Source organism: Microtus pennsylvanicus, chromosome 19, assembly GCF_037038515.1.
Source record: "Microtus pennsylvanicus isolate mMicPen1 chromosome 19, mMicPen1.hap1, whole genome shotgun sequence".
In the NCBI taxonomy this organism is placed as follows: Eukaryota; Metazoa; Chordata; class Mammalia; order Rodentia; family Cricetidae; genus Microtus; species Microtus pennsylvanicus.
In genome coordinates, this window is record NC_134597.1 from 24,153,213 (window position 1) to 24,176,427 (window position 23,215).

The 23,215-nt window shown below is 46.6% G+C and overlaps 1 protein-coding gene across 1 annotated transcript; it reads left to right on the forward strand.

Moving 5' to 3' along the window:
- Positions 1-835: 835 nt before the first annotated feature.
- Cpa4 (carboxypeptidase A4) lies at positions 836-20,674 on the forward strand. Its single transcript, XM_075953984.1, has 11 exons — positions 836-840; positions 1,076-1,157; positions 1,561-1,695; positions 3,126-3,224; positions 7,507-7,608; positions 8,747-8,851; positions 9,489-9,599; positions 10,831-10,921; positions 12,948-13,147; positions 13,925-14,009; positions 19,117-20,674. Exons 1-11 carry the CDS (start codon positions 836-838, stop codon positions 19,302-19,304), a joined length of 1,203 nt encoding a protein of 400 aa, XP_075810099.1. The 3' UTR covers positions 19,305-20,674.
- The last annotated feature ends 2,541 nt before the right edge of the window (positions 20,675-23,215 follow it).

Below are 23,215 nucleotides of genomic sequence, written 5' to 3' on the forward strand. Positions count from 1 at the left end.
TTTTCTGGTGAGGAGCCTCCACGTGAGCTTCACATTTAGTTCCCTGTGACAGAGCCATTTACTCTGTCAACAGGTCCTTCAGCCCACATCCCTCTCCAGCAGCTCCTCCGGCATTCACTCCTGTCAGGAATGACGCATGTGACAGAGTCGAGTGCGGATTCATTTGGCCGTCACCTAGCAACGCCTAATGGCTCCGCTGGCTCTCTGCGAGCTGAGAGCTCAAAGACGGCTTTTCAGGCCTAGCCTTCTCCCACCCACGCAGGACTTGGGGGCCCTCTTCCCCTGCCAACGCTGCAGAAGCTGAATGATGCATAGGAATCAAGAGCAGGATGAGGGACAGGAGGGGGGCTGCCGCTAAACAGGCTTCTTCCGGGCGCTCTCAGGGCCCGCTAGGCAGCCATGAATCTCAGGTTGAGCCTCATACCCTACCTAGTCCACGTTCAATCCCACCGCAAAGCAAATGTGGGGGGCTGGGAGGAATAGTTAGTGCACTCTTCCCTGCCTCCCAGGACAGAGGGTCTGTTCCCAAAAGTTCCCCGCTCTTTCAGGCATGAAGGTTCCCTCCGTCGGGGTGTCAGCCCTCGCCTTTGACAGTGAAGAAGTGTTTCTTTATGTCTTGACTCAGCCTGGAGCCTCACTCGGGGACATTCCTTTCTGTAAAAATATATATGTTTTTCATTATAAAGTAATATGACCACATTGCAGAAAACAGATACAAGAGGGGAAAAAGTAAGCCATCCATAATCCCACGACCCAAACGAGCCCTGGCAGCGTTTGCTTGATTTCCGTTGTCTGTTTTGCTTCCAGTCCATCTGCTTTTCCCATACTCGTAATCATGGCGTACATACAATCCTGCGTCCTGCTCCTTCACTTAATATCCCCCTTAAAGTTAGACATAAGCACTTTTCCATCCTTGCCACACAGCCTTGTTTTTAATGGCTATACATTATAACCAAAGACTAGACTGTTTCCTTCCCTGCAGCACAGCCCTGTCTGGGATGGTGGGTTCGGGGGTCCACTTGCCAGCTGAGAGCTCACCATTATCGCCCTCTCCCTATTCCCTCCCCTTCTCCAGGGACCAAGTTTTTAGGATTAATGTCAGAAATGAAGACGAGATCAGAATACTGACTCAGCTAGTGAATTCCGACCACTTTAAGGTATGTGGTTCTTCTTCGTCCTCTGGAATGTTCCGAGTTTGAGGGGGAACGATCCTTGTGTTTGTTTTTATCCCTGCGTGTTTTCCGTTCATAATGGAGTATTAGCCAACATGCCAGTCACGCGGGTGGGCAGCGAGTGAGAGCCGGGCTCTGTTGCTGCTTTGTTAGTTGGGAGGCCTGAGCTGCGGGCTCCAGCTTCCTGTAGCAACCGATGTCTCTTGGGCTTTGTTAGGTACTGGGCCACATGTCTGACCAGATATGCCAGTGAAATGGGGGATGTCTGTCCCTGGGCGGGACTCAGGGGTCACCCTGGCTTCCAACAGTGGTTCTAAAGAACCTGAGCTCAATGTCATGTTTTACCCGAGCTGTTTTTTTTAACCTGATGCATTTCTGTTCACCTCAGCTCAATGTCTGGAAATCTCCCTCCACTTTTGGTCGGCCCGTGGACATCCTCGTCCCCTCTGTCAGCCTGCTGCCTGTCAAGTCCTTCCTGAAGTCCCAGGGCTTAGACTACTCGGTGACAATTGAAGACCTCCAGGTGGGTAGGCCGGGAACTCTCGCTGGTCTTGCATAATAAGATGAAGCCACCAATAAGACTGGACCTGGGAGGTTTTAAGAATGTCCAGTGTCATCCTTTCTCGCGTCCCAGGTGAAGAAGTTGAGACAGATGGAAGCAGAGTGTTCTCGTTCTGGGGCGAGCGTGCTGTAGGGATAGGTAGCTGCACAGATCTCCATCTAAGTCCTGACTTGCTAGCCACTAGTCTGTGTCCTTGGGCAAGCGTGTGCCCTCATGAGCCTCCATTTCATCCTTGCTAAAATGGCGATCATGATTCCCGCTTCAATCGCTTATAGAGGTAATGCTTCTATCAACTATATAGAATACATCTAACAGTAGCCGGCACACCATGGATGCTTCCGTAGGTAATCATTCGTCTTCCTTTTTCATATCTGGAGTTAGAAGGCAAGTGGGTGTATATGTGGGTGGGTGGGGGATACTGGGAACCAATGAGAAGAGGAGTCTTTTGAGAAAGTGGGAATGGCACCAATAGCTCCCAGGAGAGGGAACAGCGCCCGTACAGCCCCACAACCTACATTCAACAGCAGGACGGTGCCCCTGACTCACGCTCTCTCCTTCACCGAGGAGGGTTATGGACTAATTGTTGATTTGGCCCGGGTTTTTCCTGATGGTGTGAGCAGCTGTGAGCTTATTAATCATCCTCACATGGCGCAGACATCTGCCAAGAACCTTCAAAGTATGAGTGCTTATAAGAATTTCTTTGTTTCTGAATGGCTTCCCAAGCTGTGTGCTTCAGAGCCACTGGATACCAGATGCGAGCTGATGCTTAGAGATTTCGTACGGTAGAAAAGCCGAATCGCGCACATGTTACTTCCAGGGAACAAGCGGGTTTTCAGGGGATAATGGAAATTGGATATTAAAAAGCAAGGTTTTATAGATATATGGGAAAAAATCTGACCCTCTTTTTTTTAAATGAAAGGCAGGATGGTTTGTTATTATTTTTAATTGTGTCACACCAGCTGCATAATCAACACACATAATTATAGACAGCTCTTCTTCTGGGTATGAACATTGCACTGGTTTCACATGCCGAAAAGTTTCAATAGAACCAAGAATGTTAGGAAATAAAGACCTTCATCTTAGGAACACTGATAATTCCATTGTCTTACCCCACAGAATTAATGGAAACCTTTTGGGAATTAGTAGCACTTGAACGTGATGTAGTTAAGATGAATGAGATTTTTAGCTGTATGCAGCATGAACTTACCTTCTCTTGAATTGTAATCTCTGGTTTGTATAATTTGCGGTCTCTAGCCCCTTTAGACCTCAGACATTTGTGTTGCTTGTTACCTTGAGATGCCATCTTGGCCAATCTGTGCACCCAGATAAACCTGTATCTCCAGGGGATCCCCTCTTCACCATGTTGCTGTGTCTTTTTTATTTTTTTTCAGGCCCTTTTAGATAATGAAGACGAGGAAATGCAACACAGTGAAGGGCAGGAGCGGAGTGGCGACAGCTTCAACTACGGATCTTACCATTCCTTGGAAGCTGTAAGTGTTTCAAAGCACGCTTGAGGCCAACGCTCTCCGCTTGCCCGGCTTTGTAACCTCTCTCCTTCCATCCAACTTCAGCACGGTATCACTTCACGGAAGGGACTAAAATGTGTGCACTTTAAAGCCTTCCCTTCTGGTTGTTTAACCCCCACCAGCACCTATGTGCCCATGAAACATAGCTGCAGTTTCCCCGACAGACACACCGCTCAAGCAGCCTTTTAAAGGAAACCATGATATAATGGCGGTCGTTCCAGTCCTTGTAATTTAGCCTTCTCCCCCATTGGAATCCCTAGCACAGAATCAAATGCCATGTACTCCGGGCAAGCAGACAAGTGGTTATTTCCAAGGTTAACCAAATATTTCCACTCATTTATCATGACTCCCTATACCGTATACTCGTTCCACAGTGCAATTTGGTGCTGTGTGTAGTTAGAAACCACTTTATATAGCTGACTTTCAAGGTAAGCCAAACTTTCAGATGAAAAATTTGGAGCTGAGTAATTTCATATGATACTGGAACTTGAGAAGTCAAAAGGGACCTCAGAATGGAACAGTATCATTCGCAACGTGGGTCTCTTTTGTCCCAAGTGTCTCTTTCGTTAGCTTGCAGACTCTCCTAGCTCGGGACCTCCTCCCAAATCTAAGATGCTCATCTCCCTCCTCTACCTTATTACGTGCTGTTCTTTATGTGCAGACACCACGTTCTTGGCACCTTTTTCATGAGGCGTATACCTCAAGTTGTTTTTCTCCCAGATGAGGAATTAGTTCAAAGGCTGGCCAACTATTTCTACTTCTTTCCCATGGTTGTCAGTAGCTTTGTTTATTGTATACACTTCCAACAGTTCTGCCCCTTGAGCCCTCTTGTGACCAATGACATACATCTGTAAAACAGCTGGATAAAGTTAGGAGTTCAGTTCAGTCTCGGGCCACGGGTGAAAGCAGAGCTCAGGGCCCACACAGGGATCAAACCCATTAGCCTCACTAATGTGGTGCCCTCCCCAGCTGAGCTAGCCCGTTGCAAATGTCAACCAGGGACCAAGAGAGGCCTTCCACTTACCTTTCCAGCTGTCTGTCTGCCTCACTTTCTCATCTGCTTGCTTCTGTTCCCACTGACTCGGGTGCCCCTTGTACAGTGAAGTGACCTCTAGCTAGCCCTTGTTCCCAGAGGCCTGTGACTGTGCCCTCTCTCTCTCTTGACCAGCTCATCCGGGGTTCTTCTTAAAACCAACTCTGAGTGGCTCATGTCTTGGTACCACTTAAGCTATTCTAGGTCTCCAGTGGGAATCCCACGTTTCCTGCTGCCAGGGTTTCTGATTTCAAGTCTTTGTGTGGCGATGGCTGACGTGAATTTGTACCTCACATCTGGTATAGCTTGGAGGTTTTTAAAACAATTTTCTATTTATCTACCTATACATTTCTTGCCTATTATCTCTCTATCTCCCTCTCGTCTGTCTATCTATCTATCTATCTATCTATCTATCTATCTATCTATCTATCTATCTATCTGGGTGTTCATGTGCCATGGAACTAATGTGGAAGTCAACAGGACAACCAGTTTTCTCCTTCCATCATATGTGTACCAGAAGTCAAAGGCAGACCTCACATTGTCAGACATGGTAGCTTGTGCCTGCTAAGTCATCAATGGCCCCAGTCTGGTGCTTAATATCTCTCTCTCTCTCTCTCTCTCTCTCTCTCTCTCTCTCTCTCTCTTCCTTTCTGTTTTTGAGACAGGGTCTCTCTGTGTAGTTCTGGCTGTTCTGGAACTCACTCTGTAGACCTGGCTGGCCTCAGACTCACAGAGATCCTCCTGCTTCTGCAGCCCGAGTGCTGGGATTAAAGGTGGGCTGCACCACAATCAGCTTGTTTTAACTTTTTGTAGGTGACTTTCTTTTTCTCATGGCCCGTGGCATCTACTCTGTTTTTCTTCAGTCTGTAGAGCCTGTGGGTTGGAAGAATTTTCAGGATGTCTCCGCTCCCCTTTGTTTTGAGACAAAGTCTTACATAGCATGTCGGCATGGCCTCCAGTTCCAGATGTAGTTGAGGATGACCTGGAACTCGGGATCCTTCTGCTTTCTGAATGCTGCCATTATGGGTGTGTACTACCACCCCTGATGTATGGGGTCCTGGGGATAGAACCCAGTGGCTCATGGATGCTCAACAAGTATTCTATTAACTGAGTAAGATAGTCAACATTCCAAGACCTTTGTGTGATAAACAAGAATTTTATTCCTCTGTTACTCTCTCCCTTATTTATTATTTTTATGAGACAGGAGCTCTTATTGAACCTGGGCTCAGACTGGCTGGCCAGTGGGCCTCAGGGATCCTCCTGTCTGTGTTTCCCATCACTAGAGTTACAGCGCACACCACCACGCCAAGTTTTCTTCTTTTTTTAAAATTGTTTTTATTGAGCTATATATTTTTCTCTGCTCCCCTCCCTTTCTCTTCCCCCCACTCTCTCCCATGGTCCTCATACTCCCAATTTACTCAGGAGATACTTCCCACATAGATAAAACCCATGTATGTCTCTCTTAGGGTCCTCTTTGTTGTCTAGGTTCTCTGGGATTATGATTTGTAGGCTGGTTTTCTTTACTTTATGTCTAAATGCCACTTTTGAGTGAGTACATATGATATTTGTCTTTTTGGGTCTGGGTTACCTCACTCAATATGATGTTTTCTAGATCCATCAATTTGTCTGCAAATTTCAAGATGTCATTTTTTTTCTGCTGTGTAGTACTCCATTGGGTAAATGTACCACATTTTCCTTATCCATTCTTTGGTCAAGGGGCATTTAGGTTGTTTTCAGTTTCTGTCTGTGACAAACAATGCTGCTATGAACATAGTTGAGCACATGTCCTTGTGGTATGATTGAGAATCCTTTGGATATATGCCCAAAAGTGGTATTACTGGGTCTTGAAGAAGGTCTTTTCCTAGTTTTCTGAGAAATCGCCACACTGACATCCAAAGGGGTTGTACCAGCTTACATTCCCACCAACAATGCAGAAGTGTTCCCTTTACCCCACAACCTCTCCAGCATAAGTTGTCATCAGTGTCTTTGATTTTGGCCATTCTTACAGGTATAAGATGGCATCTCAGAGTTGTTTTGATTTGCATTTCTCTGATGGCTAAGGATGTTGAGCATTTCCTGAAGTGTCTTTCAGTCACTTTAGATTCCTCTGTTGAGAGTTCTTTGTTAAGGTCTGCACCCCATTTTTTAATTGGATTATTTGTTCTTTTGATGACCAGTTTCCTGCCCAGCTTTTTATGTGGTTTTAGGGAGCCTGGGCTCAGGTCCTCTTTCATGGTGAGCATTTTATTCATGGAGCCATTTATATTTCTTATTTTATTTTAGCTTTTTTTTTTCTTTTTTTGAGACAGAGTTTCTCTGTGTAGCCCTAGATACCCTAGAACTTACTCTGTAATCAGGCTGACCTTGAACTCACAGAGATCTACCTGTCTCTGCTTCCTGAGTGCTAGGACCAAAGGCATACTACATGTGGCTTCTTTTTTTATTTTATATTATACTTTATTTGTATTGTTTGTGTGGGGGACATATACACATTGTGAATGTTTTTTGTTGTTGTTGTTGTTTTGTTTTGTTTTCTAGTAGAGAACAATTTAGCGAGTCCTGCCATTCAGAGCATTGGTAGGCAGGCCTATTCTGATGATCCAGTCCAGCATGGTGCCAAGAGCCACACTTTGGAGCAGTATCTGTTTAAGTCTCTCTGCTTTACCTAAGTGGACTACAACTTTGCAGACAACTGACATGTGTATCCTCTAGAAAACTGCAGAAAGTAGCTGTGCAGGCAATTCCCTGTCGTAGCACTCCATGCCAGTAATGCGGCCAACCCCAAGGTTCGACAAGGAACTCAAGAGTGACAAGATAAGGCTCACAGATACCCAGCCAATAATGGAATAGAATTATTTTTTATTCTTTTAATTTTTTGCTTTTTTCAAGAAAGGATTTCCCTGTATAGCCCTGACTGTTCTGGAACTTACTCTGTAGACCAGGCTGGCCTCGAACTCACAGAGATCCACCTGCCTCTTCTTCCCGAGTGCTGAGATTAAAGGCGTGCGCCACAACTGCCTGGCTTGCACAATGGAACAGGATTTTAAAATATCATTGAGTAGTGGCGCACGCCCGTTATTGCAGCTTTTGCGAGAATGAGGTAGGGAGATTCCAAGTTCAGGACTAGGGTGGGCTACATAGAAAAACCGCAACTCAAAAAATTAAAAACAAAATCTGTAAGAAGTGTCTTTGGTTCACTTTTCCACACTTCAGATTTACCACGAGATGGACAGTATCGCCACAGACTTCCCCGACCTGGCAAGCAGAGTGAAGATCGGAGAGACGTTTGAAAAGCGACCCATGTATGTTCTGAAGGTGAGACCTAAGGCCCTTGACGCAAACTTCTGGATCATAATTTCCAGTACCCAGCTAAGGTCTGCCAAAGAGAGGCCAGCTTTCTAACCCCACTGGTTCTCAGGAAGGGATTGTAGTTTCAAGTCATCTTTGCTTAATCAGATATTTTGATCTGATTGAATCCCCTGCTCTTGTCTGTAGGGGTGTTAGAAAGAGCGTATCCCATTCTGAGAGGCTCAAAGGAGAGGCCGTTAGCGTTCCTTAAGACTCTCAGAGGCCCACAGCCTGCCTTCACTCCGACCTAGCCAGTTAGGCACAGAACGCAGGTGGCTTACATCAGAGTAGATGTAACTCTAAGTCCAACCTCAGGTTGTTGGCTGCATGGAGCCCCATTTCCAGATATTTCTATTCACATCTGTCTTGGCAAAAGAGGTAGAGAGCTATGACAATGACACAAATTACGTAAATAATCCAGCTGAATGCATGGAGAGGAATTTGGGCATAAAAACCATGGAACAACTGGGGATGCTAAGAGTTCGCCAACCCCTTAGCTTCGTAGAAGCCAAGTTTACGGCAAATAGCTGGCAGGAGGGGAGACACACCGCTGAGCTGGCTCCTTTAAAATAATTATGTTTAGATTATTTGCCCATCTGATAGAGACCCCGGCTTCATTAGCACCAAGCTCTGACCCACAGAGCCCCGGTGCAACGGCAAAGGCAGCAGCAGAATTCATTACCGCTATTTACAAAGAGCTATAGTGAAGCTTCCTTGGCAATTTAAAACCGAATTCATTTATTACCTCAGCAGAAGAGTCTGGTTCGTGCGCCCTTGTGTTTCTCTCTGCTGGGAGACCATTCGAGATCTTTCAAGGGACACACTATTCTTTTCCAACCACACTAGCATTCTGACCCACGATACCAATTGTTTCTCCTTTCCATTTGCTCTCAAAGCTGGAGAGGTTTGGGCTGCCCAGAGCCGCAGCCAACCAATTAAGCTCCCAGGTCACGGATAAGCCCGATAAATAGACGGTGCCCTCAGGAACATTTGGTCTCTGAATTATCTTAAATGAATTAAATGAATAGGAGTGGGCTGGGGAGAGGAGAGGTGAGGAGAGACGGGAACTGGCGGGTCATTTTCCGGCCTCTCTTCCCTTCTGCAGTTCAGCACGGGAGGAGGCAAGAAGAGGCCTGCCATTTGGCTGAATGCGGGCATCCATTCCCGTGAGTGGATCTCACAGGCCACTGCCATCTGGACTGCGAGGAAGGTCATGTCGCCCGGAATTAGCCAAGGGTTCTGGTGGGCCTGGGGTAGGGGGGACAGATCCATCCTGTGTAGCTGGGCCCAGGGGATGAGGTAGGAAGCTACTGTACACAGACTTAGTAGGCTGGCATCTTCTCGGGTGGGGGAAGTAAACCGTCAAAGCTCCTCTGTCAGCCCTCTCGCTGTGGTAAAGTGACGTGCTTGCGAACAAGCTAACGGATTTCAAAGGTGGACCCTGCGAAAGGGACCAGGGCCTCACTCAGCACCTAACTGAGATCCGTTTCGACTTCATCCCCTTCCAAGCTCTGCAGGGTCCCTGAGTTCTCATTTTGCCTCCAGATCCTTCAAGAAACTCCTTTGAGTCAGTGCCGGGAGAAAAGGGCGGAGTACGTGGAAGGAGTGAACAGAGCCACCTCCCGTCACTCGACCACTTGCAGTTAATACAGTCGTGCAATCCCGTCCCCAGGCTTTGAGAGAGCCCGTCCCCAGGCTTTAGAGAGAGCCCATGGGGCTTCAGAGGGGAGAGGCTATCCAAGAGCATCCATCTTAGCAGGGTGCTGGGCATCTCAGGGAAACACCTGGATGGACCTACAAACCCACTCTGCCATGATATTGCTGACAAGGGTCTTGTCTCTGCTTAGATTGTGACTGATTACCAAAAGGATCCAGCTGTCACCTCCATCTTGGAGAAAGTGGATATTTTTGTGCTACCCGTGGCCAATCCTGATGGATATGTGTACACACAAACCCATGTGAGTAATTCTAAATGGCCGGGGCCTGGGCTCAACTCCCTGGTTGGATTCCATATTTTGCGAGTGCCTTTGGAGAAGATTTCGACCAACGTGTGTGTTAGATGCTCCTTTGGGGTTTTTCTTTTCCAGTCATCCTCTGAGCCACCAGGGAATATATTATTGCTATTTTAGAGAGAATAGTCTAAGAAACTCTCTATTGTGGGTCTTGAACAATTTTCAACGTTTTACCTATCTTCTATTCATCTTTTTCTCTCCCACACAATTTATTTTCTTGACATATTTTAAAGCAAATCCCAGACATCATGTTATTTCATCTACAACGACCTTAGCATGCATCTCTAGCTGCTGATAATAATAATAAAAAAAACCCAAACCCACTACTGCACTGTCACCTTTGAAAAATTAATGGAAGTTCTTTAATATCCCCTAACACTCCCCCGTTATTATTTTTTTAAAAAAACCATCTCTTAGGAGTCAATTTGTCGAAGTCAGGATCCAATAAGGTCTGTGCACGGGAGCTGAGGCTGTGTCTCTGATGTCTTTATTCATCCAGTAGCACCCCAAACACATCCTTTTAAAATGTCATTCATTTGTTGGAGAAACTAAGTAATTTCCTGTATAATGTCTCACATTCCGCTTTTGCTTGATGGCTTCTTTGTTGTGGGATTTAATTTGTTCCCTTATTCCCTGCTTGAGAGCGTGATTGAATTCAGGTGACTGCCTTGGAATATAATAGGCCCCGTTGTATGTCTGCGGCGTGGGTGATGTTCAGTGGCCATTGCTTCCCTTTCTGCACGAGACAATAGGGATTCAATGCATCCAGATGGGACCAGCTTGGTTCGTCTATAGAAAGTTCTCATCAGGGCAGTTTGAGGGGGTCACTGTCTTTTTTTTTTTTTTTTGGCGACAGTGTCTTACTATGTATGTATTCCCGATTGGCTTGGAGCTATGTTAAGCAAGTTGGCTTCAAATGCACAGAGATCTACCTGCCTCTGCCTCTCAAGTATTGGGATTAAAGGTGTATGTCACCATACCTGGTCCCAAATTCCTTCTTAAAGCCAGAGGTGCACCATCTCCCCCGTGAGGGTTGACAGCAGAGTGCCAAGGCAGTGGACTGGAGTCTAGGCAGGGCCCCATGCAGCTCAGCCCATCTGTCGTGGTCTTAGCTTCCAGAGAAACCTTTACTGCTCCTGTATCCTGACATACCCTGAGTGTTTGGGGGCTTTTTCAGAACCGATTATGGAGGAAGACGCGGTCCCGGAACCCAGGAAGCCGTTGTATTGGAGCTGACCCAAACAGAAACTGGAATGCCAGTTTCGCAGGTAGGTGGGGAGACAGAGTCAACCCCACAGCACTGGACGAACCTGTCCACGAATGCCTGCAGGGTGGGGTAGGAAGCCGGTCTTCATCCTGTTCTTCTTCCATTCACTGCGAGACCCCGGGACCTCCCTGAGGCTCTCTGTGTCTGTGTGTGTTCTGATTTGTTTTTAAGTCTTATTGCTGTAATTTTGAAAGGGAATGATTCAATAATCTCTGTCCTCCTGAGAAAACAGTGGGTCAGACGGTCTTTGCATTGTGATTATGACTATGTTAGTTTCAAATATTTATTTATTTACCTAATTGATTTGTTGTGGTGAGGCTTTGCACATTCTAGTCGAGTGCTCCACGACTGAACTGCTTTTTACACTAATGTTTTAAAAACCACACGCATCTTAGACGCATGATTCCAAGGCCCCTCTTTAGCCCTGGCCATTCCAGCTTTGCCTGGGCAAATGGTGGCTGGGTAGAAGGGTTCCTGGCGGCAAGCCAAAAGAGAACAGTTAGCACTGTTACTCTAATGGGCCTGTAGCAAAACTTAAATTCTAGCAGCCCCTCTTCCGCTTGCTAGTGCTAATCAGCAGCTAGCAGACATGGAAAGCAAGAATTAGGTGATCTGGGTTCTGAGATCCAGCCGCTTAAAAGCCATCCCCACAAAAGTACCCCCTATTGTACATGTATTTTGTTCTTGCTTAAAAACCATCCCCACAAAAGTACCCCCTATTGTACATGTATTTTGTTCTTGCTTAAAAGCCATCCCCACAAAAGTACCCCCTATTGTACATGTATTTTGTTCTTCTTGCCCATCGAATGGATTTTTGTCCTTGATACTCAAGGATAATCTCAAGATTACATAACTGATAAAAAAAATCACCAAATAAACTTCACCCTCCAGTTTTAAATTTACGAGCTCAAGGCCAATGCGGACTATGTAAAATCTGCGTATGAAATCCTGTGTTGAAAACAAAAACAAAACAAACTAAATTATATGTATTTATTTTACTTTTTTGCTGTACCAGGAATCAAATCCAGGACCTGTGTGTGCCAGCCAAGCTCTTTACCATTGAGCTGTATCCTGGTACCCCAGTGTTTGGTTTTGAGTGGATTTATTTTAATCATATAGAACTGTCATAAAAATCACAGGGAAAATAATGATTGGAGGATGGTAACCAGCTAGCCAGTCAGTCAGTCATGACTGTCTCTCGCTCTTACACACACACACACACACGTACGTATACACACGCACGCACACATGCACACACATGCATGCACGCTCGCACACACACGTACGTACACGCACGCACACACACACGCATGCACACACACATGCACACACGCATGCACACACACATGCACACACACATACACACACGCATGCACACACACGTACGTACACACACGCACGCACACATGCACACACACGCATGCACGTGCGCGCACACACACATACATACACACACGTACGTACGTGCACACACACACGCACACACACACACACACGCAAACTCACATGCCAAGGCATGCTTTCCTGTGAAACCATGCAGAAGGCAATCTATCTAAATACCTGTTAAGTAATCAAGAAATATTTCTTAAATCACAACAATAGATTATTTTTGGCAGCAGTTGGCCATTAAGACCTGAACCAATAGAATAAGTTGACACCAGAATAAATGGAGTCATTTTCATTATTTATTGGTATTCATATTAATTATCAAGCATACTTATTAATTACAACTTGTTCTTGAGTGTGACATTAATTATTTATGACAACTGCTATTAGCACAATACGAGGTCCACTCTATCCACTTAAAAAAGTCTCAATACTTTTCCTTCTCATTTGTAGCAACGTCCCCCACCCCCAAACTCGCTCCTTGTCCCTTCCCCAGAATCTGTACCTGCCATGAATAGATTCTTAGGGGCATCTTGATAAATACCTGTCTACCATTCCAGTCAGACTTGGGGGGTTGACAGTCCTCATGTCTGTCTTCTTGGCCTCTGGGTTACTTGTTACGGATCAACTCTCCTCCGCAGGAGAAGGGGCCAGCCATAACCCCTGCTCTGAAGTGTACCATGGCTCCCACCCTAATTCTGAAGTGGAGGTGAAATCAGTGGTGGATTTTATTCAAAAGCACGGGGATTTCAAATGCTTCATTGACCTGCATAGCTACTCACAGCTGCTGATGTATCCCTATGGGTACACAGTCAAGAAGGCCCCAGATGCTGAGGAGCTGGTAAGTGATGGAGGGTCTCTGCCTTGTCCCCGACCGCTTGACTTTGGCACAGCCAAGGTGGCTGACTGAGCTACATAGCTTTCGAGGGCAAATACGGGCACCTTAGAGAATACCTCCCTGCGCTTTGATTTGTGCCATCAGACCCACTAGGGACAGAAAGAAGATAGTCCCTCTCTCGTCTCTCTGAGTTCTAAGACTTTGTCCAGCCTGCACATTTGATTTTCTACACAGGTTCTCTAATTGCTAAAGACCATGGTCGGTGCCGTAATGGGAAGGGGAGGCGCCTTTGCTCTGGTTAAGGAAGAAGTAAAGGTCATAGGTCATAGCCTGGGGGTTATGTGTCACAGCCATGACTCACTCCTGGAATAGGAAAGGTACCTATAGGTGGACCAGTAGGAGTGGCATCTTCAGCATAGCTGCAAGCCTTTGCCCCATGCTGGTATGGTCTGCTGGGGCTCCACCCTGTTCCCAGGCCACCGCGAGCCCACAAGTCTGTGTGTTGAAGAAGCCCCACCTAGACTCATGGCTAGATGTGGACCAAATTTTGGTTCTCTCTATTCAAGGCCCCCTTTCTCTTGAGCATACTTGGCCTTCGGTCATGTTCCTGAACTCTACATTCCTCTCCTTTAGGATATCTCAGTACTCTGTCTTAACTAGATCCCCCTCGGGCTTGGCAAGTAGTTCTCTAGGCCTTAGGAAAACTTGCGCGAAGCTCTTCCAGCAAGAGTCTCTAGGGCATGCTTCCCGAGCGCTCACTGGTCTCTGCTCACCTCCCAGGATGACGTGGCGAGGAATGCAGCCGAAGCTCTGGCTTCTCACTCGGGCACGAAGTACCAAGTAGGACCGACTTGCACCACTGTCTGTGAGTACGCCTGCGTGGGAGGTTTTTAGATAGCGCCTTGGGAGGATACTTGAAATGGGGATGGAGGACTGATGTGGGCTTTACTTCCTTGTTATTGTCTGATTGTTTCAGTAGTTAGACCAGAATTTTTTTATTGGTATTTATTGAGCTCTACATTTTTCTTTGCTCCCCTCCCTGCCTCTCCCCTCCCTCCTTCAATCCTCCCGCAAGGTCCCCATGCTCCCAATTTACTCAGGAGATCTTGTCTTTTTCTACTTTCTACTTCTAGACCAGAATTCATGTTAGGACTTTGTGACAAATGGCTATTGTAGGCTGTCATCTTCATCTGGGTCACTACTGCTCACCTGTGTTTATCACGTGCCCTTGATGAGTTAGGGCCCGTCAGCAGGTAGACCCTCCCTTCCTTATTTGGATTACGATTCCTGACATGTTTTATCAAAAAGCTATCAAAAGCCTATCCGCCATTTTCGTATGTGTGTTTTAGTCTGCACATGTGCATGTGTGTACACATGTGTGTATGTGCGTGTGGGGGCCAGAGGTCAATGTTGGGTGCTGTCTAATCGCTACTGTTTCCTACTTTCTCTTCTGAGACCGGGTCTCTCGCTGATTGGCTAGACCGGCTGGCCAGCAAGTTCCAGGGATCTGCTTGTCTCTGCGCACCAACACGAGGGTTACAGACCCACGCCACCATGTTTGCTTTGATCTGTGTGAGTGCCGGGGATCCAGACTCAGGTTCACGTGCTTGAGTTGTTTCCCCAGCTCCCTATCCATTTTAGAGGAAACTCCCAGCTTTGTGTCGGGAGACGGGTGGTAGTGATATAGGGTTAGAATGAACAAGAGGAGAGGAGTCCTCTAACTAGGATTAGTATCTCACAAAAAAGAAACCTACCAAGTCCCCGAATCTAAACATGGCCTTGAAGCTTGTCACCCACGGCCTCTTTTGGAGGACTTTATTTGTTCTGGTCTCATCTGGGCAGTTTCTGTTGACATCTTGCCAAGGCTCTTATTTTGGCTAAATGGCAAGCGTGAGTGTGGACACGGGAAGAACAGTTCTGCTCCCTTGTAATGAAGTTGTCCCTCAGCAGTGCCTTCTCCATAGCAACCACTGTCTCCTTTGCCTCTGATCTCAGCTCTCTCATCTCTGTGTGTGTAGCTACAGAGCAACATAAAGCAGTTAGCACGACGCTGGTGTTTGTCTTGCTAATTGCAGCAACAATCCATTAATTATTCATAGTTTATTGCTATTAGTGTGGTTAAATGGGAACTCTTCAGAGGACACATCTGGAGACTAGCTCCACCCTCTGCTTAATCAGCCAGGAGTGATGGCGGATGAGAGAGCGAGGGGAGACTTGCTAGGCATCCCTTGAGGAGGTCTTCCCCAAGATCTTTGTGGGTCACCAGGGTCCCTGCTTTTGGGTCAGACATCAGTTTAAATAATGGCCTTGTTCTCCCACATCAAACACATTCTTTCCCCCAGCGTGAGCTGTGTCAAGTCAAGGGATACTCACCAGATGCCTCAGTGGAGGAGAAGGAGGAGGAGGAGGAGGAGGAGGAGGAGGAGGAGGAGGAGGAGGAGGAGGAGGAGGGCTAAGAGCGGGAAAACTTCACACCGTTCCAGACTCTGTACTCTTCAGGTCTTCTCTGCCTCTGCTGCTTTCTAGAAGAGGAGTTGGTTTTTGTATATTAGAAGTCTGTCGCAGCCAGGGGCTCTGGCACGTGCCACATCTGTGGTTGACATCTGTACCTTTAAGTGCTGGCCCTTCCTTAGCGTCATCATTTTAGACGAAAGTAATCCACACTTTCTTGCCTTCTTAAACAGAGCGCAGAGAAAAGAGTTCAGCCCCTCCCCACCTCCACAACTGAGTGGTTTTCTGAGGATTAAGTATTACATCCTGAGGACCCGATATGTCATTTTGGACTGTAAGGTCCTTCTGCTAACTAGCTTCACCCCATTTTATGCTTTGAGTCTTGTGTCTGCTTTTTTTTTTAAATTAATGCTTTTTAAAGTTATTACAGAAAATAATGAGCCCCACAGTAGTGTTCTCATGCATATATGTCCTGCTCATATATGTCTGTCACATGACACCCACCTCCTCCCACGGGCTTGTCTGCTCTTCAGAGTCTTATGTCTCCTTTCTCCTGTCAGTCTTTCGTGGCCATTTGTCCTGTCCCCGAGCATCCCGCTCCTTTTCTCTTTACTGATTCTGATTCACTCAGGGCTTCTGAGCTGGTACGTTCTGGGGCTCATGAGACTATGATAAATCATGGTTTCTAAGGAGGCTTGTGACAGCGTCACTTATCAGCACGAAAGTCTGGTGTTCATCTAAAATGTCCACCAGGAGAGGGCCAGACCATAACACAATTGCTGCATTCATACAGGGGAGCATTAAGCTGCCCTTAAATGAATTAGGTGGATCAATGTGTACTAATGGGGAATGATCATCAAGTGTTAATTAAAAAGTAGAACGTGTAGAACGGTGTTAATAGTATATTCCTGCATGCACATGTGCGTGCGTACGTGCATGCATTCACGTGTGTTTGTGTGTGTGTGTGTGTTTTAAAAGATCTAGGGAGATAGCTTGGTTAGTTGCAAACATGAGGACTAAGTTTGATCCCTCAAACCCATATAAACCAGGCATTGTGTTGTGCACATTTAAGCTCATGCTGAAGAGATGGAGACAACTTAGCACCACCGGTGAGTTCCAGGCCAGTGGGAATCCTTGTCTTGAAACACACGGTAGACAGCTCTGAGGAACAGCATCTGAGGTTGACCTCCGGCCTCCACACGCATGCGCACATCCATGTGTCTGCACATGCATATATACGCATGAGCACCCATACATGTATACGTGCGAATACAGCAAGAGTAGGTACACATTGAGTAAGGAATTAAGCAAAATGGAGTTTACGAACATGATCACTTTGAATCCTATCTGCTTCCTTCCGATATCTTTCAAGTATGTTACGAAATATTTGAGTTTATCATATAAAGAACCACTGGACATGCTAGGTACTGTTTGCTTTCAGCTGGAGCATTTTCTCAGGGCACACATACTGTGGGGACCACACAAGGATTTCTGAGAGCATAGCAGAGCCCATTCCATTCCCTTGGGAACATACAATCTCCGTGGAAGCTGCATTTTTAGGAAAGTGTGTCCATGAGAAACAGTTCTCAGGAATAAGGGAAAGGAAGGGACTGATCTTACATTATCAGATGTGTCAATCCACCAGATGGACGTCAAGTCGGTTGGATGGACCACTTGAAAGGATATGGGCTTAAATTCCCAGCTCTGTCATGTTCTGCCTGTATTTCCTTAGCTGCTTTCCCACCAGGAGACCAGACTTTTCCCATCTATAAACCAAGGGCAGTAAAAAAAAAAAATCACTGGATTTTAAAGATAAAGATACCATGAGGGACCCGCTCATGGCGGATGCTGAGAAAAGAACATCTGCTATCGTCATCAGTTTATTAGTGATGGTTGTCATTTTATGAGTGACAGTACATTTTCCACTTGTAGGTCAGTTCCTGCTCTAGTAGTGTGCCTGGGAAGAAGTAGAAAAATAGACCTCCTATGTCTTTCAAGTCTTCCGGCAAGGGAAGTCCCAAGGAATGTGTTTCCTTTTCCTGTGTATCAGTTATCTCTTGCTGTGTTAAAAAAAAAAAACAAACCAAAAAACCAAAAAAACAAAAGTAGGCTCAAACCTCCCAGCTTAACGTGATAAACATTTCTTTTCTTACCCGGTTTATGCGGGTCAAAAATTAAAAAACATCTTATGTGGACAGCTCCGGGGCAGGGTCCTGCAGGAGGTCATCGTCAAGCTGTGTTCCCAGGATGCAGTCTAGCGGACTTCAGGGAGCAGTCTGTTTGTAGGGTGGCTCGCTCCAGTGTCCGGTGAATTAATGCTGATTCCTGGCAGGAGGTTGCATTTCTTCACTGAGCCTCTTCGTTGGGCACCTTGGGCATCCTTACAACAGTGACAGCTGATTCTCCCCAGACCAGTGGCCCAAAGACAAGCAAGGCAGAGCCACACTGGCTCGCATACCAACTTTCTGCAGTAGCCTGTCACCTCCGGGTATGAGGCCAGCCTTATTCTGTCTGAAAGAGGATGACACAGGGCACCATTTCAAGGAGACAGGGATCGCTGGGACTAGCGGGGGATGCCTGTCTCACTCTGTCCCGAGCACGCTAGGTTTGAGTTTCCTGGAGGATTGCAGTGATCTAGTGAGAAAATGGGAATGGGGATTCCATTTTGTGGCATATGTATACATGGTATATGTTTGTGTTTATGCATGTTCACATGTATACATATATTCGAACATGCAGGTAGAGGAATTCACTGTCTTTTTCAATCATTTTCAACCTTATTGAAGCTGGGTCTCTTGAACCCAGAGTTTGTCCATTCAGCTAGTCTTGCTAGCCAGGTTGCTGCGAAGATACTCTGTCTCTGTCTCCTGAGCACTGTGATTAGAAGTGAGCCACCATGCCTAACCAACATTGTGTGGAGTCTAGGGATCTGAACTCTACTGTACAAGCTTGCATGGCAAGTGGTTCGCCCACTGAGACATCTCTCCAGCCTTGGGAATGAGGATTAAAACCTCTTAGCTTGAGGCTTGAACAGAACTTCACGGTGTGGGATGGATAAGCCCTATGGTTGGAGCCAATGTGTCCTTTTGAACATATGTGTCTTAGGACCTGGTGACTTCCAGAAAGAGCTCTGGATTCTAAGGAACTCCATCCTGTAATTGGACCGCCAGCTATCAAATAACACCGGGGGGGGGGCATTATCAATTCCCTCTAGCTCTTATAACTTAAATTAACCCATATTTTTAGTGATCTACATTCTACCACATGGCTTTTACCTCTCTCCCATTTTGTGTGTCCCACTCGTTCCTGAGTGCCTCGATTCCCTCCTCTTCCTTTCTCTCCCCGGAAATCCTGCCTTTACTTCCTGTCTAGCTATTGGCCGTCCAGCTTTTCATGACACCAATGACACATCTTCACACAGCGCACAGATATCCCAGACACCATCCAGACAGAGCGCTAGCCCTTTCCCACAGCTCCCCGGAGGGAAGTCGGCGTCAATGGTATCCTCTTCTGTCTTACAGACCCAGCCAGTGGGAGCAGCATCGACTGGGCGTATGACAACGGCATCAAGTATGCCTTCACATTTGAGCTGAGAGACACCGGGCACTATGGCTTCCTCTTGCCCGCCAGCCAGATCATCCCCACCGCAGAGGAGACCTGGCTAGGACTGAAGACCATCATGGAGCACGTGCGGGACAACCTCTACTAGTCAAGGAGCACGCGTATTTCACCCATAAGCCACCACAGAGGCCGCTGTTAAAGAAGATCACTTTTCCTGCGTGGCTCAGCTGGCTCTCCATCAGCACTGCTCCCTAGAGAGCGACCTCTTGGTGGGCCCGCGAGGAGCTCTTCTATGAGTGTAGTGCTTGGTCCTGCTATGTTGCTGAGCCCCTGGTATGCCTCTCTACCCATCACGTAGATATGGCTGCCTCACTTTCGGAACACCTCTAGTGGCTCTCTGGTCTCTACGTCTAGCCAGGCCAGGGATCTGGCTCCAGCGGGGAACTATGGGAACTGCGTTGGGGGGAGACAGTGCTTATCTTTAGAACTCCTTGCATTTTCCCTCTTTCTGACTTGTTTTTCTTTCTTTTTTCTTTTAGACAGGGTCTTATTATGTTGCCCATACTAGCCTGAAACTCCTGGGTCAAACAGTGTTTCTACCTCAGTCTCCCCAGGAGTGGGGCCCAGCTCAGAAACACACTTTTCTTTGAGGAACAAATCCTATTGAACCATCAACATTGGCCTTTCTGGCCTGCTTATTCTTCCTACTCCTATTACTGTTGTTGTTGATAGGGTCTCTCTATGTAGCCATGGCTATCCCGGAACTTGCTATATAGACCAAGTTGGCCTCGAACTTACAGAGAGGCCCCTGGCTCTGCCTCTGAAGTACATTAAAGAGATTAAAGATGGGCATCACCACACCTGGCTCCTCTTAATTTTTTTTTTTTGTTGTTGGCTTGAGCATACAGCCAGGCTCTTGTCCATCCCAAGGCTCGGTGTTCAGATGATGCCCATTATTGTTACCCTCTTCTCTTTATGTTTGGCCTTACTGAGACTCTCAGAAAGGTCAGTTGTACTATAGGTGATGCTCACATGGGTCACGGAGGAAACGGGGAGTAGACTGCCGGATCACTCCGTGAGCACCATCTGTCCCATTGGCCTCCTCTCCGCTCTGCCTTTTGAACTCACTTCAGAGATCTTGCCCTCACCCCACAGGCCCTAAATCATCCCTATAGCCTGGACAATCTCAGGCCCTCAGCACATTCCAGCTTGAGCCCTGGTGTCTCCTGTGTTTCCGCCTCCTGGCTTCTTTCCTCCTGTGTTCAAAGTCACCTTCTACTTGCATCCTGGACCCTGAGTACCAACTGGGAACAAGACTTCATCAGCAGCCAGACACCTCCTGATCTCTCCTTAGCACTTACCATCTGCCCTGATTGTGTTGCGGTTTTCGTTTTTGTGGGCCTTTTTCCCCCCTGTTTTCAATCATGTCTGTAAATCTTAACCTTCTGCCTAGGATTTGGGCAGCATCTGGTGTGTCCTCATAAGCCAATAAATATTCAATATAGGTTTATGATCATCCTTTATTCTTTGCCTTCACCTGAATGGAACTGGGCCACAGTCTTGAATATGCAGCTCTTTATAATGTCAAAAGTAAATTTGAATCCCTGTTCCTATTGCATGACATGTGCGCGGGCCTATTTCATCAGGCAGAGGGGCCTCTGGGGCAATGTTACCTTGGTGATTTCTCTCTGGCTGGTTCTAGTTCCTTGGTTTTCATCCCAGAAGCTTGATATCCACAGCTTCCGTGTTGATTAGACCCGGGGATGCTGACTCACGCCTTCCGAGCCCGGATGAGGCAGATGATAAAATCAGAATACGAATTTATTAATTTACATCATGGCATGTAACTGTTTAATGGATTGGATCCTCACGTCGGCCTGAACAGGATATTCTCAGTACATTCTCTCCCTGTAGGCGAGATACACGGGCAGCCAAATTATAATCAGGAGGCTGCTTACCGAGCAGGCGTCGGAGCAAGGAAAGTTAATTAGAGTCTATGATTGGAATTTTTAATGGCACCCAGCTCTAATAGAATGATATGTCTACTTCTATAACCAGAACACACCCGCCAGCTGGACGTCTTTGTGCTCAACACAATGCTTGCCTCTGTGACCCACCTGTAACCTGGCTCCGTTTCTGGCCCCTGCCCTCAGATGGAGATTTTTTCCTTCAGATTCCTTAAGTAGGCATGAGGTGCCAGAAAAAAGAATAATCCGTGTGACTAGAATAAAACCAAGGGCATTAATTCTTTAAAAGATACGGCCAAACAAGTTATAAGTCACAACACACAACAAAGAATATATGCAGACCTAGAGATCGGGAAGAAAACACAAATAACCTGGTGGGGGAATTAGGTAAGTTATCTGAGCAAGCATATCACGTAAGAGGAAGGAAGGATGTCTGACAGGGATGGCGAGGGATGGAGGGCGTTCTGAACAAGCTTGCAGTGAGATACCACTCTGCTCAATCTGTTGACAGAAAGGGAAATGTCGGAGTGGATGTGAACGGAAGGGTCTCTTACATATTCTTAGCGGGCAGATGAATTAGTAAAACCACGAATGTGGAAACTATTACCTCACTATCTCCCGAAGCTTACAGCTCATGATCCAGGTACTTCCACCCCAGAAGCAAACCTGAGAGATTCGATGGGAGATTTATGCAAGAAGAGTCATAGAAACAACGGTAATCACAGTGAAGACCTAGAAATAGCTCGACAGCTCATCAGTACGAACGCTGGTAAATAAAGTACCGTTTGGTCACATACCGACACGTTGTCTATCAACCAAAATCTAATGATTTCTTTTTTAGAAAGCTAATACTGCATACCCACACAGATATACACACGGACGGACATGTCCACACAACACATACATATATAAGGAAGACATATATATACATTTTGGTAAAATTATTTAAAGGAAGACCTGCCCTGACCCCTTCTTCCTTGTAAAGTGCACTGACTTCCTAGTTGCTGTGAACGTTCACTGCCAACTGTTCAAATCTCACTTCCTTCCTTCTTACAAAAGAAAACAAATGCCACATTTGTACGTCCTCCCCTATGTGTGCGTATGTGTGTGCGCGTGTGTGCGTGCCTGTGTGTGCGTGCCTGTGTGTGCGTGTACATTCATGCGGGTCAGAGGACCACTTTTAGGAGTCAGTTCAATCCTTCCGCCATGTGGGTTCTGGTAAAGGCTCTTGGCAGCCAGTGCCTTTACCCACAGAGCCATCCGGCTGGCCCAGGCCTTACTCCCCTTTCTAGAGACTTTGATGTTGGTCAAATAGTCTGCCTCAGTTAGGAAGCTATGCTTTTCTCCTTTACCCCGCCTCTCCAATGTGGCTCATGATTCTCTGGTTCAAGAGAAGAAACAATTAATTATTTGCCTCAAGGTAGGACTGATACTTGGGTATCAACAGGCTCCACTTATCCTGAGGGGTCAGGATGGGGCCTGTTGACAACAGAGTCAGGCAGGTCATCCATGTTCAACTCCCTCCCTCCCTTCACTCTGCTGGTTGTCTGGAGATCACCCTCCCCCGCAAAGGTATCACTTACAGAAGACTGGTACAGGCTCTGTTTCCAGGGAGATGACTTCAGACAACAGGATGAAAACCCAGGATCCCAAGTGATGATTATCACCGTCAGGGAGAGGCAGGAGGGTGGGGAAGGCTCCAGATAAAGCCCCATCACTGATGAGCATGCCATTCGCCGAGGCTCGTGATTAATATATTTCTGTAGACCCGAATCCACTTTAAAAGATATGTATAAAGATAGGAATTTTAATTTTCAAACGTTCGTGTTTATCGTGGATTTATGGCGCTTCTGTTAGCGCTGGGGACGATTTCAGCTGACGTGTTGTGACAGCAGATGAGAACAAAAGCTCTTCCTGCATGGAAACGTGGGGATGGAGAGGCAGGAAGCACCAAGTTTACAGCGAAATGAAGGAGTTCATTTGGGTAAACAGTAATACAGAGATAAGGCAGGTCACTTAAAGGAGAGGGGTGCCCAATAATGGGCTCTAGACGGAAAGAAACAGAGAGGGCCGCGCCTGGGAATTTGCTTTA